We start from the raw sequence: 18033 nt of genomic DNA on the forward strand, positions 1-18033 counted from the left end.
CGAGGGGGCAATTAAGTTGTAATTCGAGGGCAGCAAAGCTCAGGGTTGAGCCCCAGGCTCTGGAGCAGGGTGGGTCTCAATGACAGCTTCCTGGCTTCCCGGCTGGGTACCTCCGGGGAAGTGCTCACCTCTCTGTACCTCTCAGTTCCCTCCTCTGGAAACGGAGGCCAGAATTAATAGCGCCTGCTCACAGCGGCGGACAGGAAGGCTGAGCGGCACAGGGGCCGGGGCCTGGCACCCTAACAGTTTGGCAGGTGTCAGCTGCGGTCGCTATCAATATTTGGGTACCGACTGCTACAACGGTACCTTCTCCTCCCCTCGGGGAGGGCAGGTCGGGGCTCTCCTGGGTACTGCTGGGTCCCCAGCATGGCAACACAGGCCTGGCACAGGGGAGGCACTTGGGGGACCGTTTCCTGACTGAACAAATGGAAAAAAAGACTGAAAGAAATCCTGAGTTAGACCCCAACTTACTGAGAGAGGGGTAGAGGAAGCGAAGAGCCAGATGCGGTGACAAGAAGCAGCTAGAAAAGATGAAGACAGAAAAATGAACTCTCTGTATCCAACCTGTTCGTTTCACAGACGGGAAAAGTGAGGCCTGGAAGGGGCAGAGACGGGACCTCTTCACCTGCTCAGAGAGGTCCCGATTCCAGCGCCCGGCCCCACGCCCAGCTGCCTCCCTCCCGAGTCTGCCTCGCTCACAAGGCTCTGGGAACAGACAGATGTCACTAAGAAAAACACAGGACTTTATTATTCCCACTACAGAGGGCATGTCTTCGCAGGATGACAGCGGGGACGAGGCCCCTACTTGCCGGCGATGAGCGGGTTCCGCAGGACCACGATGACGGAGTCCCCGCGCAGGAACATCTTGGAGATGTAGCGGTCTTTGTTGACTGGCTTGGACTTCTTCTTGCCCTTGCCGCTCTTGGGGACCTCGGTCCACATCTCCTTCACATTCTCCAGCACCATGTTGCAGTGCCTGGTGGGGGCAGGGGGTGGGGAGGCACCAGGAGTGAGGCAGGAGCCTTCCGCCCACCCTCTTCCAGCAGCGCAGCATGGGAGAAGGTGCGGGCCCGGGGCCAGGACAGCTGGGGCTCCCACGCCACCTCTACAAGTCCTCAGGTTGAGGCTTGGGCAATGAACTTCACCCCTCCGTGCCTCAGTGTCCTCCTCCCTAAAATGGAGCCATTTGCAACACCTCCCTCGTACGGCGTCTCGATGAAATGAATCAATACAGAGGGCTCCTGGGTGGTGGCTCAGTCAGTTCAGTGCCCTCCTCTTGATTTCGGCTCATGTCATGATCCCCGGGTCATGGGATCAAGTCCCGCATCGGGCTCTGTGCTGAACGTGGAGCCTGCTTGGGATATTCTTTCTCTCTCTCTCTCTCTCTCTGCCCCTCCCCTCTCTCTTTCTATAAATAATTAAAAAAAAAAAATCAATACAGTATTCTTATTCTTGTCAAGACTTACGATAAGGGACTGGCCCAGGATAAAGGCAAGCAAAATGGGTCTGCCTGTGTTTCTTCTGAACTCCAAGTGCGTCTAAAGGCACCAGCAGGGATGCTGCTTCTCTTTAGAGAAACAGAGGCCGTAGGGGCCTATGGTGTACATGACGCTTCCACTGTAGTCCTGCCCAGGGTGCCAGGGGGACACGGGTGAGGACGGTTTGGATTAGCTCCCTCAACAAACACTTGCCATGAACATGGCAGTCAATGAAACAGAGGATATCCCCGCCCTGACGGGGCCTGCGTCCCAGTGAGGGCAGAAGGATGCTAAGCGAGTAAACAAAGGGACCGGATGTGCTCTCAGGTTATGTTAACTGCTAAGAAAAACAATTCAAGCCGGGTGAAGGGATAGAAGGATATGAGGAAATGTGACCAAGTGCTAACAAGAAAATAAAATCGTTAAGAAGAGTGGGGAAGCAGGGGCGCCTGGGTGGCTCAGTGGGGTAAGCGGCCCACTATGGCTCGGGTCATGATCTCACGGTTCGTGAGTTCGAGCCCCACGTCGGGCTCTGTGCTGACACCTCGGGGCCTAGAGCCTGCTTCCGATTCTGTGTCTCCCTCTGTCTCTGCCGCTCCCCTGCTCATACTCTGTCTCCTCTCTCTCTCAAAAATAAACATTAAAAAAAAAAAAAAAAATTAAAGGGGCGCCTGGGTGGCTCAGTTGGTTGAGAGTCCGACTTCGGTTCAAGTCACGATCTCTCGGTCCATGAGTTTGAGCCCCGCGTCAGGCTCTGTGCTGACAGCTTGGAGCCTGGTGCCTGCTTTGGATTTTGTGTCTCCCTCTCTCTCTACCCCTCCCCTGCTTGCACGCACTCGCTCTCTCTCTCTCTCTCAAAAATAAATAAACGTTAATTAACTAAAAAGAAGAAGAAGAAGAAGAAGAAGAAGAAGAAGAAGAAGAAGAAGAGGAGGAGGAGGAGGAAGAGGAAGAGGAAGAGGAGGAGGAGGAGGAGGAGGAGGAGGAGCAGCAGCAGCAGGGAAACTCTGTGCCTTGCTATGGAGTGATATCCAGGAGGGACTGCTGAGTGAAAAAGGCCAAGTGTGCATGGAAAGTGATCTTCTGAAGGGAAGAAAGAGGGTAGGAGAAGCATATATACCACCCGCTTGGCATTGTACAATGCAGAATCCTGGAAGACGCTCAGAGACTGGGAGCAATAAGGTGACCTAGGTGGACTGGGGACAAGCTAGATGGAAACTTGCCACTGGAGTGCTATTACTGTTTTTGGAATGATGTGAACACATTAGCACTTGAAAAAAAAAAAAAAAAAAGTGTACCAAAATGGAAACATTCCTGAGATATACCGTTAAGTGAAAAAGCCGAGGTCTAAAACTGCGTGGTAGGCCATTGGCATGGATTTATTTTTTTAAAGTTTGTTTATTTTTTTTGAAGGGGAGGGGCATGCAAGAGGGACAGAGAGAGAGAAAGACAGAGAGAGAATCCCAAGCAGGCTCCGCATTGTCAGCGCACAGCCCGACACGGGGCTCGATCCCACGGACCGCGAGATCATGACCTGAGCCGAAATCAGGAGTCAGAGGCTTAACTGACTGAGCCACCCAGGTGCTCCAGCAGTGATTTAAAAATAAAGAAAAAAGCACCCTCCTCTGTCTGTCTGCATGAGAACACGTAAGGAGACCCGAGGAATTTGCCATGGAGGGCTTCCTGGGGAAGGCAGCCTTCCGATTCTTTGTCTCCCTCTCTCTCTGCTGCTCCCCTGCTCACACTCTCTCTGTCAAAAATAAATAAACATTAAAAAAAAAAAAAAAAAAAAAGAATGCCTTCGCTGACCTGCAGTGATGTTCTCAGACCACGGATATGTGTGAAAAACAAGACGCAGAAGAGCACGTGGAAGATTCTATCTTAAAAACAACTAAATTTGGGGCGCCTGGGTGGCTCAGTCGGTTGAGCGGCCGGCTTCGGCTCAGGTCATGATCTCACGGTCCGTGAGTTCGAGCCCCGCGTTGGGCTCTGAGCTGAGCGCTTGGAGCCTGGAGCCTGTTTCAGATTCTGTGTCTCCCTCTCTCTGACCCTCCCCCGTTCATGCTCTATCTCTCTCTGTCTCAAAAATAAATAAACGTTAAAAAAATTAAACAACAACAACAAAAAAACCACCAACTAAATTCACGATAACGACGACATGCCAATGAGACCTCAATAAAGCTGTCGGCAAACACCACGAAGGAGCCCCCGGGTGTGTGTGTGAGTCACATGTGGCAGGATACATACTAGGGTGGGAGGCTGATCTATATCATACATAAAAAACATACAATAAAATACATATCCTACATAGAAACGAACCACCACCTACTGAGCGCTTATCAAGCGCCCCGGCCTCTTCTGAGCACTTTCTGAGCACTGACCCAGCAATCCTCACTGTTACCCCCGGGAGGTAAACACGAGTGTCATCTCCGGCTTCCAGAGCAGGACACTGCGCACAGTGGGATGACATTTTAGAAGTGGCAGAGCCTGTGTTCAAGGCCAGGTCTACCTGCCTCCTTGGGCTCGGCACTTCCTGGTCTCGGTCTCAACCTCCTGGAGAAGAAACTGAGGCTCAGAGAGGAAAAAATCACTTGCTGTTCCCTCTGGCTGAAACTCTCAGATCCTAGCTTGTTCCTTTATTTTATTCGGGTGTTCACCACTGCCTCTTCCTATGGGGCCTCTCACATCACCATCTAGGATGGCACCCCCTTCCCAGCATTCCATACTCTTACCTGGCTTTACTTTTCTCATGACACCTTATTCATGTGCTTGCCGTCGGCTTCCCTACCTACAGCACAAGCTCTCTGAGTACAGGAGCTATCCTGTACTTTGCTTTAGTCACTGCTGTGTCTCTGGAGCCTAAAAAAGTCCCAAGCATGGGTACTTGATGTTAGACATTCCATGTTATAGCCGCAAACACTGATTAAGAGCTTTCTGTGTGCCAGATGCTGTCCTTCTTTTAATTTTTTTTTAAATGTGTATTTATTTTTGAGAGAGAGAGACAGAGACAGAGACAGAGCACAAGTGGGTGCGGGAAACACAGTATTAGAAGCAGGCTCCAGGCTCTGAGCTGTCAGCACAGAGCCCGATGTGGGGCTCGAACTCACGAACCATGAGATCATGACCTGAGCTGAAGTCAGAGGCTCAACTGACTGAGCCACCCAGGCGCCCCACCAGATGCTGTACTTCTAATGACTTGATTAGATGCCACGTGTATCAAGTCACGGAATCTTTGCAACCACCAGAATTACTGCCACTGTACGGAAGAGAGAAAGTGAGTTGCCGAAGGTGTCGCGGCTGCTAAGAGGCAGAGCTGGGAAGCGAACCCAGGAAGACCGGCTCCCAAGTACATGCCCGTTAACTACTGTACTGCACACCTCGAGGTCTGAAGAGGCTTATGCCCCAGGACTCTGAAAACCTTGTGTCTGGGCTCCTCATACTGGAGCTGGGGCCGCCTCTGCAGGCCTGGACGGAACACCTTCCAAGAGCCAGGCGCTTGCTTACCTATCGAAGGCCTTCACGCGGCCCAGGAGCTTCTTGTTGTTGCGGCAGTTGATGAGCACTTGGGTGTTGTTCTTGACCGACTGCGTGAGCACAGAGAGCGGACCCGTGTTAAACTCTTCCTCCTCCCGCTTCTGCAGCTCCTCGGGGGTCATCTCACTCTTGGGCTTGTTGAGGAGGCTCCTGAGGGGGCAAGTATGGAAGCGGTAGGTGAGAGGGCCCAGAGCTGGAGCATGGGTGGTCACATGGCCTTGCACTCAGCGTCTCCTCAACCTTCCCCTAACACGCCCACCCTCCTGCTCAGCCCCTCTCGCTTGGCATCACAGCTCAGATGCTTAATAGACATTCCCAACTTTACGCATCGTCGGTTGAGCTCCAGATCTCCCAACCGCCCCCACTTACTCTATCCAGAGCCTTCCCTGTCTCCATCCTTCTAGTTCCTTGAGCAAAAACTCTGGTATCAACTTGACTCTTCTCTCTCACATCCGCCATTCAATCTGTCGGCAAACCCTGCCATCTGCTTCTAAAATACATCCAAGGGGCGCCTGGGTGGCGCAGTCGGTTGAGCGTCCGACTTCAGCCAGGTCACGATCTCGCGGTCCGTGAGTTCGAGCCCCGCGTCAGGCTCTGGGCTGATGGCTCAGAGCCTGGAGCCTGTTTCCGATTCTGTGTCTCCCTCTCTCTCTGCCCCTCCCCCGTTCATGCTCTGTCTCTCTCTGTCCCAAAAAATAAATAAATGTTGAAAAAAAAAAAAAAAATTTTAAAATACATCCAGAATGTCACCATTTCTAACCATGGCCTAAACCTCCGCCATCTCGCTCCTCAGAGCCTTACTTGTCTCTCTGCTTCCACCCATGCTCCCGGACAGTCTGTTCTCCAGAGTAGTCCTGGATGTTGTATCAAAACCCAAGTTATATCATCGCACTCTTCAAAACCCTCCCATGGCTCCCATCTCTGTAAAAAGTAAAATCCAACTGTTTTTTGTTTTTTTTTTACAATGTCCTGCATCTGCCCCCATACCTCCAGTTCCAACCAGGGGCCTCCTAGGTGGTCCTTTAAGGTATTAGGCAAACTTTCACCTTTGGCCTCTCCATTTGTTTTCCGTCAGCCTGGATACCTCCCCAGATTATCTCTGTGGTTCTGTCTTCAGGTCTTTGCTCAAGTGTTGCCCTCTCAATGTGTCCTTCTGCACTTATTATTAAGTTAATCTCTCTCAAAACTGGCATTCCCCATTCTTTTTACCCTGCTCTATTGTTTCTTTACTCACAGCTCTGGTCACCTAACATGCCATATGCTTTACATGTTTATTATCAGTGTATTTATTGCCTGCCTCTGCTCACCCCATAAGCCGCAGCAGGTTTTTTTTTTTTCCCTTGCGGGGTGGGGAGTGTTACTCATTGATAGATCTATCCCACGTGTCTAAAGCAGTGTCTGATACATGAGCACTCAAGAATTGACGAATGAATAAATAAACTAGTGAAATCATTACGGCGACTCGTTAGTCGAAAAAGTCACGAAATAGGTGAAAAGCCAACCGTTTCCAGCTCTAGTTGTCCGGCTAAGTCCCATGCCTCAAACCGTTATTTCTAAAACTCCGCACTCCCCTTTCGCAGGTTCTTCCCCTTAAAATCTATTTCAATAAGATTAATTCTCTGGGAAAGCTCCTAGCCTATTATCTGACAAAGCTACCTTCTCTCCCGAATTTAGGATCCATCAAGGGCCCCACGCCCGCCCTCAATCTCATCGGTGGAAAGGTGCGTACTTTACCCCTAAAATCTGCCTCCGTCCCGCCTCTGCCCATCACTGATAAGCGGCCACATTTACGCCCTCAACCCCACTCCCGCCGCCAAAGCCTAGCCCGGCCTCACATGGTGGTAGTGGCTGCGCTCTCAGTTCAGCGCCGTCTCGTCCGCGTTGCTCCCGCCTCTGAAACTAGAGCTACAGAAGGGACTTCCGTTTCCCTTGGTCCACTTCCGTTGGTGCCTGCGCATTCCCAACCAGGGGGGGTGGGGGCGTGGCCTGTTGCCATAGCGATCCGCGCCAGGCCTGCGCGGAGGTGGAGTAGAAGCCTCGCGTAGTGGTTCCAGGTCTTTTAGGACCGTACGGGGCAGATATTCACGAGAATGGAGAGAAGAAACGGGTCCGACTCAAATCACTTCGTTGTAGAGTGGCACAGGCTGAAGGAGGGAAAGGACACGCCATTCCAAATGCCCGCCGGCCCTGCCTACGGGGGCGCGGCCTCCGCGAAGCCAATCGGCTCCTCGCTTCAGGGATGGACACCGCCCCTTTTCCATTAGGGACGGTCCTTTTCGGGTCTATTGAGCTTTCCGACTCCGAGTAACCAATCCTTTGCCTTCATACACGAGGGGCGTGGACCTGCGCCTAGGTCGAATGTTTTCCATGATCAAACATTTCTCATTGGTTTCCCTTCTTCCGCTGAGGTGGAGCCTATGCCTTTCGCGCTCCCTTTTGGGTTGTGCAACCCTCAGGGGACCAACCCCCAAAGCCCTAGGGAGACAGGAAGGCGTGCTCTCAGAACGAGAGTCCGCATTGGCTTCACCCGTAGAGAAAGGGTGGGATGGTGTAGTCGCTCTTCTTGTTCATTGGTCCGGTGATTCCATGGGGTGGGATTTGGCTGGGCCTAAACTATCCGCGGTCCCGGACCGGTTTCAGGGCGAAGCTGCCATGCCTTCCGGGGGCCGCGGGCGGCCCCGGCTACGGCTGGGGGAACGTGGCCTCTTGGAGCCACCCTCACCGCCCAAGCGCCGCCTGCTACCGCGGGCGCACTTCTTGCCTCTGCTTCTGCTGTCCCTGGCCGTGGCCTCGGCGTTCTACACCATCTGGAGCGGCTGGCACCGCCAGACTGAGGAGCTGCCGCGGGGCCGGGAGCTGCGGGTGAGGCTGGGCAGGGACACGGGTACCCCTTAACCCCGCCTGCGCTTCCGTGAGGTCTCAGGTGGACGTGTCTGTATCGTACGGCGGTAGCCGCAGGTGCTGCGGTCTCCGTCAATAGAGCGCATGCCCGTTGCTATCGGGCTTGTTCTGTAATAGGTGGTTCTCCCTCAGAGGAAGAGTCTGGAAGTAGTAAGACTGGGAGTTCTGGGTTCCAATCTGAAAGTCAGCCATTTGGAAGAGTCCTTTCCCCTCTCTCGGCCTCGATTTCCCCATCAGGATTGGGGTGGGCAATCTGATGGATTTAGAGGGACCGGATGATTTTAGAGGGACCTTTTCTGAGTCTATCTAGGATTTATCCTGGAAACCTCCGATGCTGGAGGCCCGAATTAGGAAGAACCGGGGTTCTTAGGGGAGGTGGCCTCCGGGGTAGGGTCGGTATGGGGGTTGTTCTCATGCTCTGCACTTCTCTTCCCTATCTTACCCCCCTCCCAAGGGCCGGTTGATCGGAAGCCTCCCTGAAGCCCGGCTGCGGAGGGTGGTGGGGCAACTGGACCCACACCGTCTCTGGAACACTTACCTGCGCCCCCTGCTGGTTGTGCGGACCCCGGGCAGCGCCGGCAATCTCCAAGTCAGAAAGGTAAGGGGCCCCACCTCCAAGCCCTGACCTGGCAGCCTGCCAGGGAATAAGAACTAGGCATTCTGCCCAAGATCCCTCGAGCAACTAAGACGCAGAGCTGGGGCTCTGACTGGGGATAATCTGAATCTAGAGTCCCACTTTAATAACCACCAGGCTGTACTGCCTTCTGTACTGCTCCCCAAAGCTTACTATGTGCTAGACAACTGTTTCATGAGGTGCGTAACAATGTGATCCTCACTATGCAAATGGGGAAACTGAGGCCCAGAGCAGTTAAGCATTTTGCCCAGCTAATAAATGATATACCAAGTTTCAGGTTGGCTCCAGAGCTGGCACAACAACATCTTTGTATTGCCTCCCTTTGGGGCATCCAGAGTCGTTTGAATCCTTACTCCTAGAGTTCATATCCGACCTCAGCCACTTGGAGTGTGACCTTGGACTAGTGTCTTAACCTCTCTGTGCCTTAGTTTCCTCATCTGTGAAATGGAGCGAGCCATCGACAGTCCTATCCCCATAAGGCTCCTAGAATGAGGCGTGGCACGCAGTGAGTGCTATTGAAGAGTGAGCTGGGATTAGTCTTGAAGAGGCAGGGTCACTACACACACTCAGTAGGGACTCAGCAAGTGTGTCAAGGGAATGACTTAAACAGAAGTGGGGATCATGAGTCAGCCCAAGCGCTCTGCATGGCTCAGGTCACATGGCCCTTCTCCCGACCTCCTCCCCAGTCCCCACCCACCCTCCCACCTCTCTCCTGCCACTAGTTCCTGGAGACTACCCTACGGACCCTGACGGCAGGCTGGCATGTGGAACTGGACCCCTTCACGGCCTCGACACCCCTGGGGCCACTGGACTTTGGCAACGTGGTGGCCACGCTGGACCCAGGGGCTGCCCGTCACCTCACCCTTGCCTGCCATTACGACTCCAAGCTCTTCCCATCTGGGTCGGCTCCCTTTGTGGGGGCCACGGATTCGGCCGTGCCTTGCGCCCTGCTGCTGGAGCTGGCCCAGGCCCTGGACAGGGAGTTGAGTAGAGCCAAGGAGCAGGTGAGGAGTGGGGGGCCCGGGCTGCCTCTACCCTGGTCCAAGCCACCAGCCTCCCCTGCCTGGACTTGTCTTCCTGCTTCCACTCCACACACATAGCCACAGGGATGTTTTCACCCCCTGAATGTCAGATCCTGTCCCTCCTCTGCCCGAAACCCTCCCCAGGGCTCCCACCTCATTGCAAGCCTGAGCCAGAGTCCTTACAGAGGCCCATGAGGTGTGCCCTGTCACCTCTCCATTCCCATCTCTCACCCCTGTCCTTCCTCACTGTGCTCTAGCCACCCACCTCCTCCCTGTTCCTCAGATTCTGGAGAGTTCCCAGAGTCCCTCCCATCTGAGGGTGTTTGCACTTGCTCTTTGCTCTGCCTAGAATGTGCTTTTCATAGATACCTTCCCGGCTGGCTCCTGCCTTTCCTCCCAAGTGTCCTCCAATGTCACCCCCTCTGAGATGGTTTTCCAACCACCCTGAAAGAGCCCCCCCGTCACCATCCCAGGCTTTTATGGCGCTTTGTCTGTCTCCCCAACTAGAATAAGCTCCACACAGGCAGGGATTTGGCTGCCTTGGTTTTCTGCTGTATTCCCTGCGCCCAGATGATTACCCGGCATAAATTAGGATGTCGGTGGAAATGTGTGGGATGAATGAAACCACAAATCTCATGCTCCTCCCCTGCTCAGACCCCTTCCTTGGCTCAACCCCTTGTAACAAGGCCCTTGCTAATCCCCCTGGGCCTTTTCACCAAGTTCTCTGGCTCTGGCCCCAGCCCTCATCCATGTTGCTTCCTTGCCTGGGGACACTCTTCCCTCTGCTCCATTCTGCCAGGCCAGCTCCCACTCATCTCGGTGCAAATGTCTCTTCCCAGGAGACCCGACGTGCTTCCCAGGCTAGTTTATCCCCGACTCCCTTCCTATGCTCTTTTAGAACCCTATAGTTCTTCTTCTTTTTTTAATGTTTATTTATTTTTGAGAGAGAGATAGAGTGTGAGCAGGGGAAGGGCAAGAGAGAGGGAGACACAGAATCCGAAGCAGGCTCCAGGCTCCGAGCTGTCAGTGCAGAGCCTGACGCGGGGCTCGAACCCACAAACCGTGAGATCATGACCTGAGCCGAAGTCCGACTGAGCCACCCAGGTGCCCCGAGAACGCTGTAATTCTTGGAAGCATTTGTCCCAAGTGTATTTCACTGTTTGTACACTTACTCGCGTGTGGGTCTCTTTTGCTAAATGAGCCTAAGAAATAACACTGACAATCAGAGCTGACCCTTTTTAGTTACTATATGCCAGACACTACGCCAGGACCCGAATTTGAATCCTACTGTGTGATGAGACTTGTTATTAACCCCATTTTGACATCTGATGCTGTGAGAAGTCACTTACCCATAACTGCTCAGCTACGAAGTGGCCGAGCCAGGATTTGAACCCAGGCAGTCTGGCTCAGAGTCTGTACTTCCGGCCACCACCTTCTATGAGGGAGGAGACCTAGTTTTCCCTGCTCAGCTGTGCAAGAGGGCAGGGAATGTGGATGGGTCCAGGCCCTGACCACCACCTCCCACAGGAAGCCCCGGTGACTCTGCAGCTGCTCTTTTTGGATGGCGAGGAGGCACTGAAGGAGTGGGGACCCAAGGACTCCCTTTATGGCTCCCGGCACCTGGCCCAGCTCATGGAGTCTGCACCCCACAGCCCAGGCCCCACCAGGATCCAGGCTATCGTAAGACCAGGGCCCCACTGGGTTCCGGTGAGGGAGGGAGAGGGCCGTGCAAGGTTGGCCACATCCCACCTGGCCTCTCTCTCTAGGAGCTCTTCATGCTTCTTGATCTCCTGGGCGCCCCCAATCCAAACTTCTACAGTCACTTTCCTCACACGGCCCGCTGGTTCCATCGGCTGAGGAGCATAGGTAAGGGTGTAGGCGGAGGCAGGCGCCAGCCTGGGATGTGGGAGGGACAGCCAGCCGAGTCAGGCACCTGTCGCTAAGGGGTCATCCAGCCTGCCCTCTACCTCCCTAGCCTCTAAGGCACTAGGGCAGAAACACACAAAGATCCCACAGCAATCAAGTGCAGTGACTACAAACAGGGGCTCTGGGGTCAAATAGCCCCAGGTTTGAATTCTGGTTCTGCCTCTTACAGGCTGTGTGAACCTGGGCAAATGGCTTCGTCTCTCTGAGCCTCAATTTCCTATCTGTAAAATGGGCACAAAACTGACAATAGGAGGGGTATCTGCCTCTGAGGCTCAGAGGGAATAAATAGACCGGGTACACAGTGAGCCTTCAGGAAGGGGTAACTACATTCTTGTCGGGATGATCAGTGCTTTGCCCAGGTCTCCTGCCCTGCTCTGATTTGTGAGCAGAACCTCTGACCCTGAGGGGCTGGCTCTTACTCTCTAATGCCACCACCTCCAGAGAAGCGTCTGCACCGCTTGAACCTGCTGCAGTCTCATCCCCAGGAGGTGATGTACTTCCAGCCCGGGGAGCCCCCTGGCTCTGTGGAAGATGACCACATCCCCTTCCTCCGCAGAGGTAGGTGCTATAGGGAGGAGTGAGGGTTGGGGAGGGGCGGGGGTCCAAGGAAAGCACAGATGGGGCCTGGCCCTGGCCCACTCCCAGGGCTGGGGACTGGTGGCAAGTTGTTTAACATCTTTGTGCCTCGACTTTCTCCTCTGTAAAATGGGGTCACTAGCAACCCCTGTCTCAGAGCTGTGGAGGGAACCGACTGAGCTAATACGTGTAAAGATGCTACTTGCATGGTGATGGCACATAATAAGCGTTCAAGAAAATGTTAGCTACTCTTGTTGGTGCCTCAGTGATTGTGGATTCCAGCCCAAGCCTGTCTTTCCAGGCCCTGACAGCCCAGCAGAATCACCCAAGGAACTTCGAGAAATGCCCAGTTGCATTCATTTCTGGCCTACTGAACCACAGTCTCGGGTCTCTGAATTATTTCTGCAAGACTCCCAGATGATCCTGAGGCACAGCCAGGGCTGAAGACATCTGTTAGAGGGGTTCAGAACCTAGGTTTTTAGAACTGGACAGGCTTGGGTTCTGCCACTTACCATGGGTTGACCCGAGGCAGATTACCCAGGCTCTCTGAGCCTCTTGCCTATGTTTCTTCTAGAAAACGAAGACATATACATACAAACACACCTGTATGTGTATATTCATACTCACAGGGTAGGGAGGATTGAACAAGAGTAGGTATATAAAATGCCTTCGTATGCAGTGCTTGGCATATAGTGAGTATTAACAACTGCTTTTTAAATTTTTGTTCTATAATTTACTCATTGAACAAATATGCATTCCTTACAGTGCCTTTTTTTTTAATCTTTTTTTTTTTCTGATTCTAGGGCACCTTTTATTTATTTTTTTTTCATTCTTATTTATTTTATTTATTTATTTTTTTAATTTACATTCGAGTTGGTTATCATATAGTGCAACAATGATTTCAGGAGTAGATTCCTTAATGCCCCTTCCCCATTTAGCCCATCCTGCCTCCCACACCCCTCCAGTAACCCTCTGTTTGTTGTCCATATTTAAGAGTCTCTTATGTTTTGTCCCCTTTCCTGTTTTTAGATTATTTTTGTTTCCCTTCCTTTATGTTCATTTGTTTTATATCTTGAAGTCCTCATAGGAGTGAAGTCATATGATATTTGTCTTTCTCTGACTAATTTCGCTTAGCATGATACCCTCCAGTTCTATCCATGTAGTTGCAAATGGCAAGATTTCATTATTTTTGGTTGCCGAGTAATACTCCATTGTGTATATATACCACATCTTCTTTATCCATTCATCCGTCGATGGCCATTTGGGCTCTTTCCATACTTTGGCTATCGTCGATAGTGCTGCTACAACCATTGGCATGTGTCCCTTCGAAACAGCACACCTGTATCCCGTGGATAAATGCCTAGTAGTGCAATTGCTGGGTTGTAGGGTAGTTCTATTTTTAATTTTTTGAGGAACCTCCATACTGTTTTCCTGAGTGGCTGCACTAGTTTGCATTCTCACCAGCACTGCAAAAGAGGTCCTCTTTCTCCCCGTCCTTGCCAACATCTGTTGTTGCCTGAGTTGTTAATGTTAGCCATTCTGACAGGTGTGAGGTGGTATCTCATTGTGGTTTTGACTGGTCTTTCCCTGATGATGAGTGATGTGGAGCATTTTTTCATGTGTCGGTTGGCCATCTGGATGTCTTCCTTGGAGAAGTGTCTATTCATGTCTTTTACCCATTTCTTCACTGGATTATTTGTTTTTTGGATGTTGAGTTTGATGAGTTCTTTATCTGACATGCCATTTGCAAATATCTTCTCCCATTCCGTCAGTTGCCTTTTAGTTTTGCTGATTGTTTCCTTCGCTGTGCAGAAGCTTTTTATTTTGATGAGGTCCCAATAGTTCATTTTTGCTTTGGTTTCCCTTGCCTCCAGAGACGTGTTGAGTAAGAAGTTGCTGCAGCCAAGGTCAAAGAGGGTTTTGCCTGCTTTCTCCTCGAGGATTTTGATGGCTTCCTGTCTTACATTTAGGTCTTTCATCCATTTTGAGTTTATCTTTGTGTCTGGTGTAAGAAAGTGGTCCAGGTTCATTCTTCTGCATGTCGCTGTCCAGTTTTCCCAGCACCACTTGCTGAAGAGACTGTCTATTCCATTGGATATTCTTTCCTGCTTTGTCAAAGAGTAGTTGGCCATACATTTGTGGGTCCATTTCTGGGTTCTCTATTCTGTTCCATTGATCTGAGTGTCTGTTTTTGTGCTAGTATTATACTGTTTTGATGATTCCAGCTTTGTAATACAGCTTGAAGTCCGTTTTAATGATTTTTTTTTTTTAAGTTTACTTATTTACTTTTGGAGAGAGAGAGAGCATGAGCATGGGAGGGGCAGAGAGAGAGGGAGAGAGAGAATCCGCACTGTTAGCACAGAGCCTGATGCGGGGCTCAAACTCACAAACCTGAGCCAAAACCAAGAGTCAGACCCTTAACCGACTGAGCCATGCAGGTGCCCCTCCAGAGCCTTCTTTATTGATTCATTCAGTGACTATTTCCCACTGCAGTACTGGGCCAGGTGTCAGGGATACAGTGATGGACAATAATCTGCCTGGGTCCTGTCTAGTGGGGGGGCGGGGAACGATATTGACAAACACAGAGGATATTGGATATTGACAGATATTAACAAACACAGAAGAAAGTGCTCTGAGGACAGGAACTCCTCGCAGTGCAGGAATTAGGAAAACAGACTTAGGAGACAGGTGTCGTGGGTTCCAATTACTGCTGTGCAGGTTTACTAGAGGCCAGAGCTTAAGCAAATCACTGTGCCTGCCTCTGTGCCTGGGTGTCCTCGTCTATGAAATAGGGGTAAATATAGGATTACTCTAAAGGATTATTGCAGGGATAAAATGGTGTGTGGGGATGTGTATGGCCTCAGTGTAGGGCCTAGAATAGAACATGTATGATAAAAGTACAAGCTAAGGGCACCTGACTAGCTCAGTAGATAGAGCATCTGACTCTTGATCTTGGGGTTGTGAATTGGAGCCCCACACTGGGTGTTAGAGATTGCTTAAAATTTTTTTTTTAATATTTATTTATTTTTGAGAGAGAGACAGAGACAAAACGTGAGCGAGGGAGGGGCAGAGAAAGAGAGAGACACAGAATCCAAAGCAGGCTCCAGGCTCTGAGCCATCAGCACAGAGCCCGATGTGGGGCTCAAACCCACGAACCTCAAGATTGTGACCCGAGCTGAAGTCAGATGCTTAACCGACTGAGCCACCCAGGCATGCCTAGAGATTGCTTTAAACAAAAATTTTTTTTAAAAGGTACGAGCTATAAATAAAGAACAGAAAAACAGCCTAATAGTCTACCTGGTAAGGAAACTCAAAGGCCCTCTTTCCCTTCTTCTGGTCTTTGCCTAATCCATTAACTATTCAGTTTCTCTAATGTGTGTCTGAGAACAATAGATACACCAGATGTGTTTTTTCAAATGAACACGTTGCCCTCACGTGCATAAAATCGTCATTCAGAGTTCTTCAAGGGCCAGGACTCAGTATCTTCTGGGTGGGGGTGAGACAACTTTGCTCGGGCCTGGGTCTGGGCTCCTGGATCGGCCGTCGGCCTGACCAAGCCTCCCCTCTCTCCTACAGGGGTCCCAGTACTCCACCTCATCTCCATGCCCTTCCCCTCTGTCTGGCACACGCCTGGCGACTCGGAGGCCAACCTGCACCCCCCCACGGTGCACAACCTGAGCCGCATCCTCGCCGTGTTCCTGGCTGAGTATCTGGGGCTCTAGCCCCCCCTTGGCGGACTCTGAAGGAGAAGTGTCCAGCTGGGACGTCCCAAGGGCACCCAGAGCCAACAGAGCTCAAGCCAGGCTGCCTGATCCTTTCTTCCGCTCTATTTATGCCATGATCGGAAGACCCTCTTTCCTTTGATGGTCTCAAGCTGTCACTCTTCAAAGACACAGAAGAGACAAGGCCACTGTGGGCGCGAGAGCCAAAGGCTTGAGAGCTCGGACCCTGTCCTGAAGCACTTGGTTTGAAGGTTCACAGGCACCAAATGCTGTTTGGTTGGAGTCAGCAGACCTTGGCCAGGCATCTGGACCAGCAGCACCGCCCCACCAAATGAATCCTCCGTGGCTTATGTTCTTACGATGTCAGTGGATTGCCATGGGGGGTCCACAGGGGACGTGCTTGTAAACAGGAACAGAGGAGACGGAAGCCGATATTTGGGGACTCGAATCTGCCAGACCCAAGGGCAATAAACCAGTGTTTCTGGGGAACATATTCTGCAGAATTAGCATGACTAGGTGTTGCATGAGAAAAGGGGATCAGAGACGCGGGATGAGACATTAAAGGAGTTTCTTCATTGCACAACGTGACATTTCCAAGAGTAAGACAGGATGCAGTGTTGTTTCCCCCAAACTATTTCAGCGTGGAACCCCTTTATTGCAAGGCTCGTGGAACTAGGGTACCTCAGAAGTCACATTGGGAAACACTCGGTTTTGACAAGTTTGAGTGTGTCCGTGGAGGGAATAAGACGGACCTTGATTCACTGCCCACCAGGTCTACCAAACCATCCTTTGTCTTTCTGTTGTGGGTGTGGGAGTGTGAGAAGGTGGGGGTCACTGCAACTCCAGTTGAGGACGTATTTCCCAACCCTACCTAATATTCATGCTCAACTGGAGTGCTTATTAAAAAATTCAGAATCCCAGGTTCCTCCCGTTCCCCCCCCCGCCCCACAACCACCACCCAAACTTGCTGAATCAGAACTCCAGAGAGGGGCTGGGACTTTGCAATGAGCACCCGAGGAAGCCTTCCCATCCCCCATAAAGCTGGGGGAGACACACTGTCCTTAAGGTGCGTTCCCCACGGCTTAGCAAACCTACTCAAAAGAAAACCATAACATGGAGGGTGCCTAGAAAGGGAGTCCTCTGCCGGGCTCTGTGCCTGCTGGTTTTGTGACTTTGATGGAGTCCCGGCAGGCAGTTACGTAGTGAAGGTGAGCACTGGCCTTCCGAGCCAGCTCGGGGCTGGAGAAGACTCCAGAAAACCCACAGGCTGAAACCCAGGATATCAAATGAGAGAGGAGAAATAGGTCCTCGTTCGTGGTTTCCCACAGTAGCTGACCTTCATCTGGCACCTGCTGTGTGCCAGGCGCCATGAGCACTTTACACAGATTGGCTCATGGAGTCACCGCCCAAGTCCTGAGGTAGGTACAATTTCGGTTCTCATTTTGCAAAGGAAGTGGCTAGGGCTGAGAATGATACCCCGTTGTTTACAGAGCCCACGTCCTCACCCACGACTGCACTCTTAACCCCATGTCTCATCTCCCAGAAATCACCTGTGCTGGCCCAACAGATGGTTGACAAAAAGTAGCTCCTCCTGCCGCATAATTAACTGCAAGTTAGAGCGGGGTTGGGGGGACACTGGTGGCCTCTTACAGGTGGACATGGCACTAGTCGAGTTTAGAAATGGAAGTTCTGTGTCTTCTATCAACAGCCAGGGTGGCCTGGATCTCAAGCCACAGGCACGGCTCCTGTTTGTTCATTTCTTGTGTGTTACCGCCAGTGCCAAGCACTCGAGAGGGTTTCATCTCCCCTTAGCCTCACTGCCATCCCCGAGGGAGGGGAGACCATCACCTCGGTGTTAGAGACGGGGAGCCGTGTGTTCAGTTACACACCCCGGGCTCTCTACGTCTCCTGCAAGACCTCCCAGTGGGGTGTACTGAGTACCAGGCACCGGGCAGGGAGGCCTGATGCACATTTCACCCTTGAATCGGGGACAGGGATCCTTAGCCCCATTTCACAGATGAGGCTGCTGATGCTTGGCCAGGTGTCTTTCGCAGCTCCCACTTGTCCCCCAAACTAGGGGCTTTCCGGTTTTACAACTCTGGAGGGGCCGCTAGGTTTATCTGAAGTACACCTGTTGAGCAATCCAGGTGCCGATGACTCACACATCGATCTTTCGAAGAAGGGTCAGTATTCTCATTTTGCACTTGAACAAACAGCTTCAGAGAAATCAATGGCTATAG

At 51.7% G+C, this 18033-nt stretch overlaps 2 protein-coding genes across 2 annotated transcripts; one reads left to right on the forward strand and one right to left on the reverse strand.

Moving 5' to 3' along the window:
• Positions 1 to 722: 722 nt before the first annotated feature.
• SNRPD2 (small nuclear ribonucleoprotein D2 polypeptide) lies at positions 723 to 6987 on the reverse strand. The gene is made up of 3 exons (XM_025914612.2): positions 6848 to 6987; positions 4983 to 5162; positions 723 to 976 (listed from the first exon to the last, which is right to left on the reverse strand). Coding segments are annotated over exons 1-3 (357 nt in total). The 5' UTR covers positions 6850 to 6987; the 3' UTR covers positions 723 to 801.
• Positions 6988 to 7429: 442 nt separating this feature from the next.
• Positions 7430 to 16381, forward strand: QPCTL (glutaminyl-peptide cyclotransferase like). Its single transcript, XM_086690131.1, has 7 exons — positions 7430 to 7874; positions 8368 to 8511; positions 9270 to 9551; positions 11097 to 11249; positions 11336 to 11435; positions 11937 to 12053; positions 15648 to 16381. Exons 1-7 carry the CDS (start codon positions 7599 to 7601, stop codon positions 15791 to 15793), a joined length of 1218 nt encoding a protein of 405 aa, XP_086546257.1. The 5' UTR covers positions 7430 to 7598; the 3' UTR covers positions 15794 to 16381.
• The last annotated feature ends 1652 nt before the right edge of the window (positions 16382 to 18033 follow it).

This window comes from Puma concolor, chromosome E2, assembly GCF_028749965.1.
Source record: "Puma concolor isolate L17-30 chromosome E2, mPumCon1.1.hap2, whole genome shotgun sequence".
In the NCBI taxonomy this organism is placed as follows: domain Eukaryota; kingdom Metazoa; phylum Chordata; class Mammalia; order Carnivora; family Felidae; genus Puma; species Puma concolor.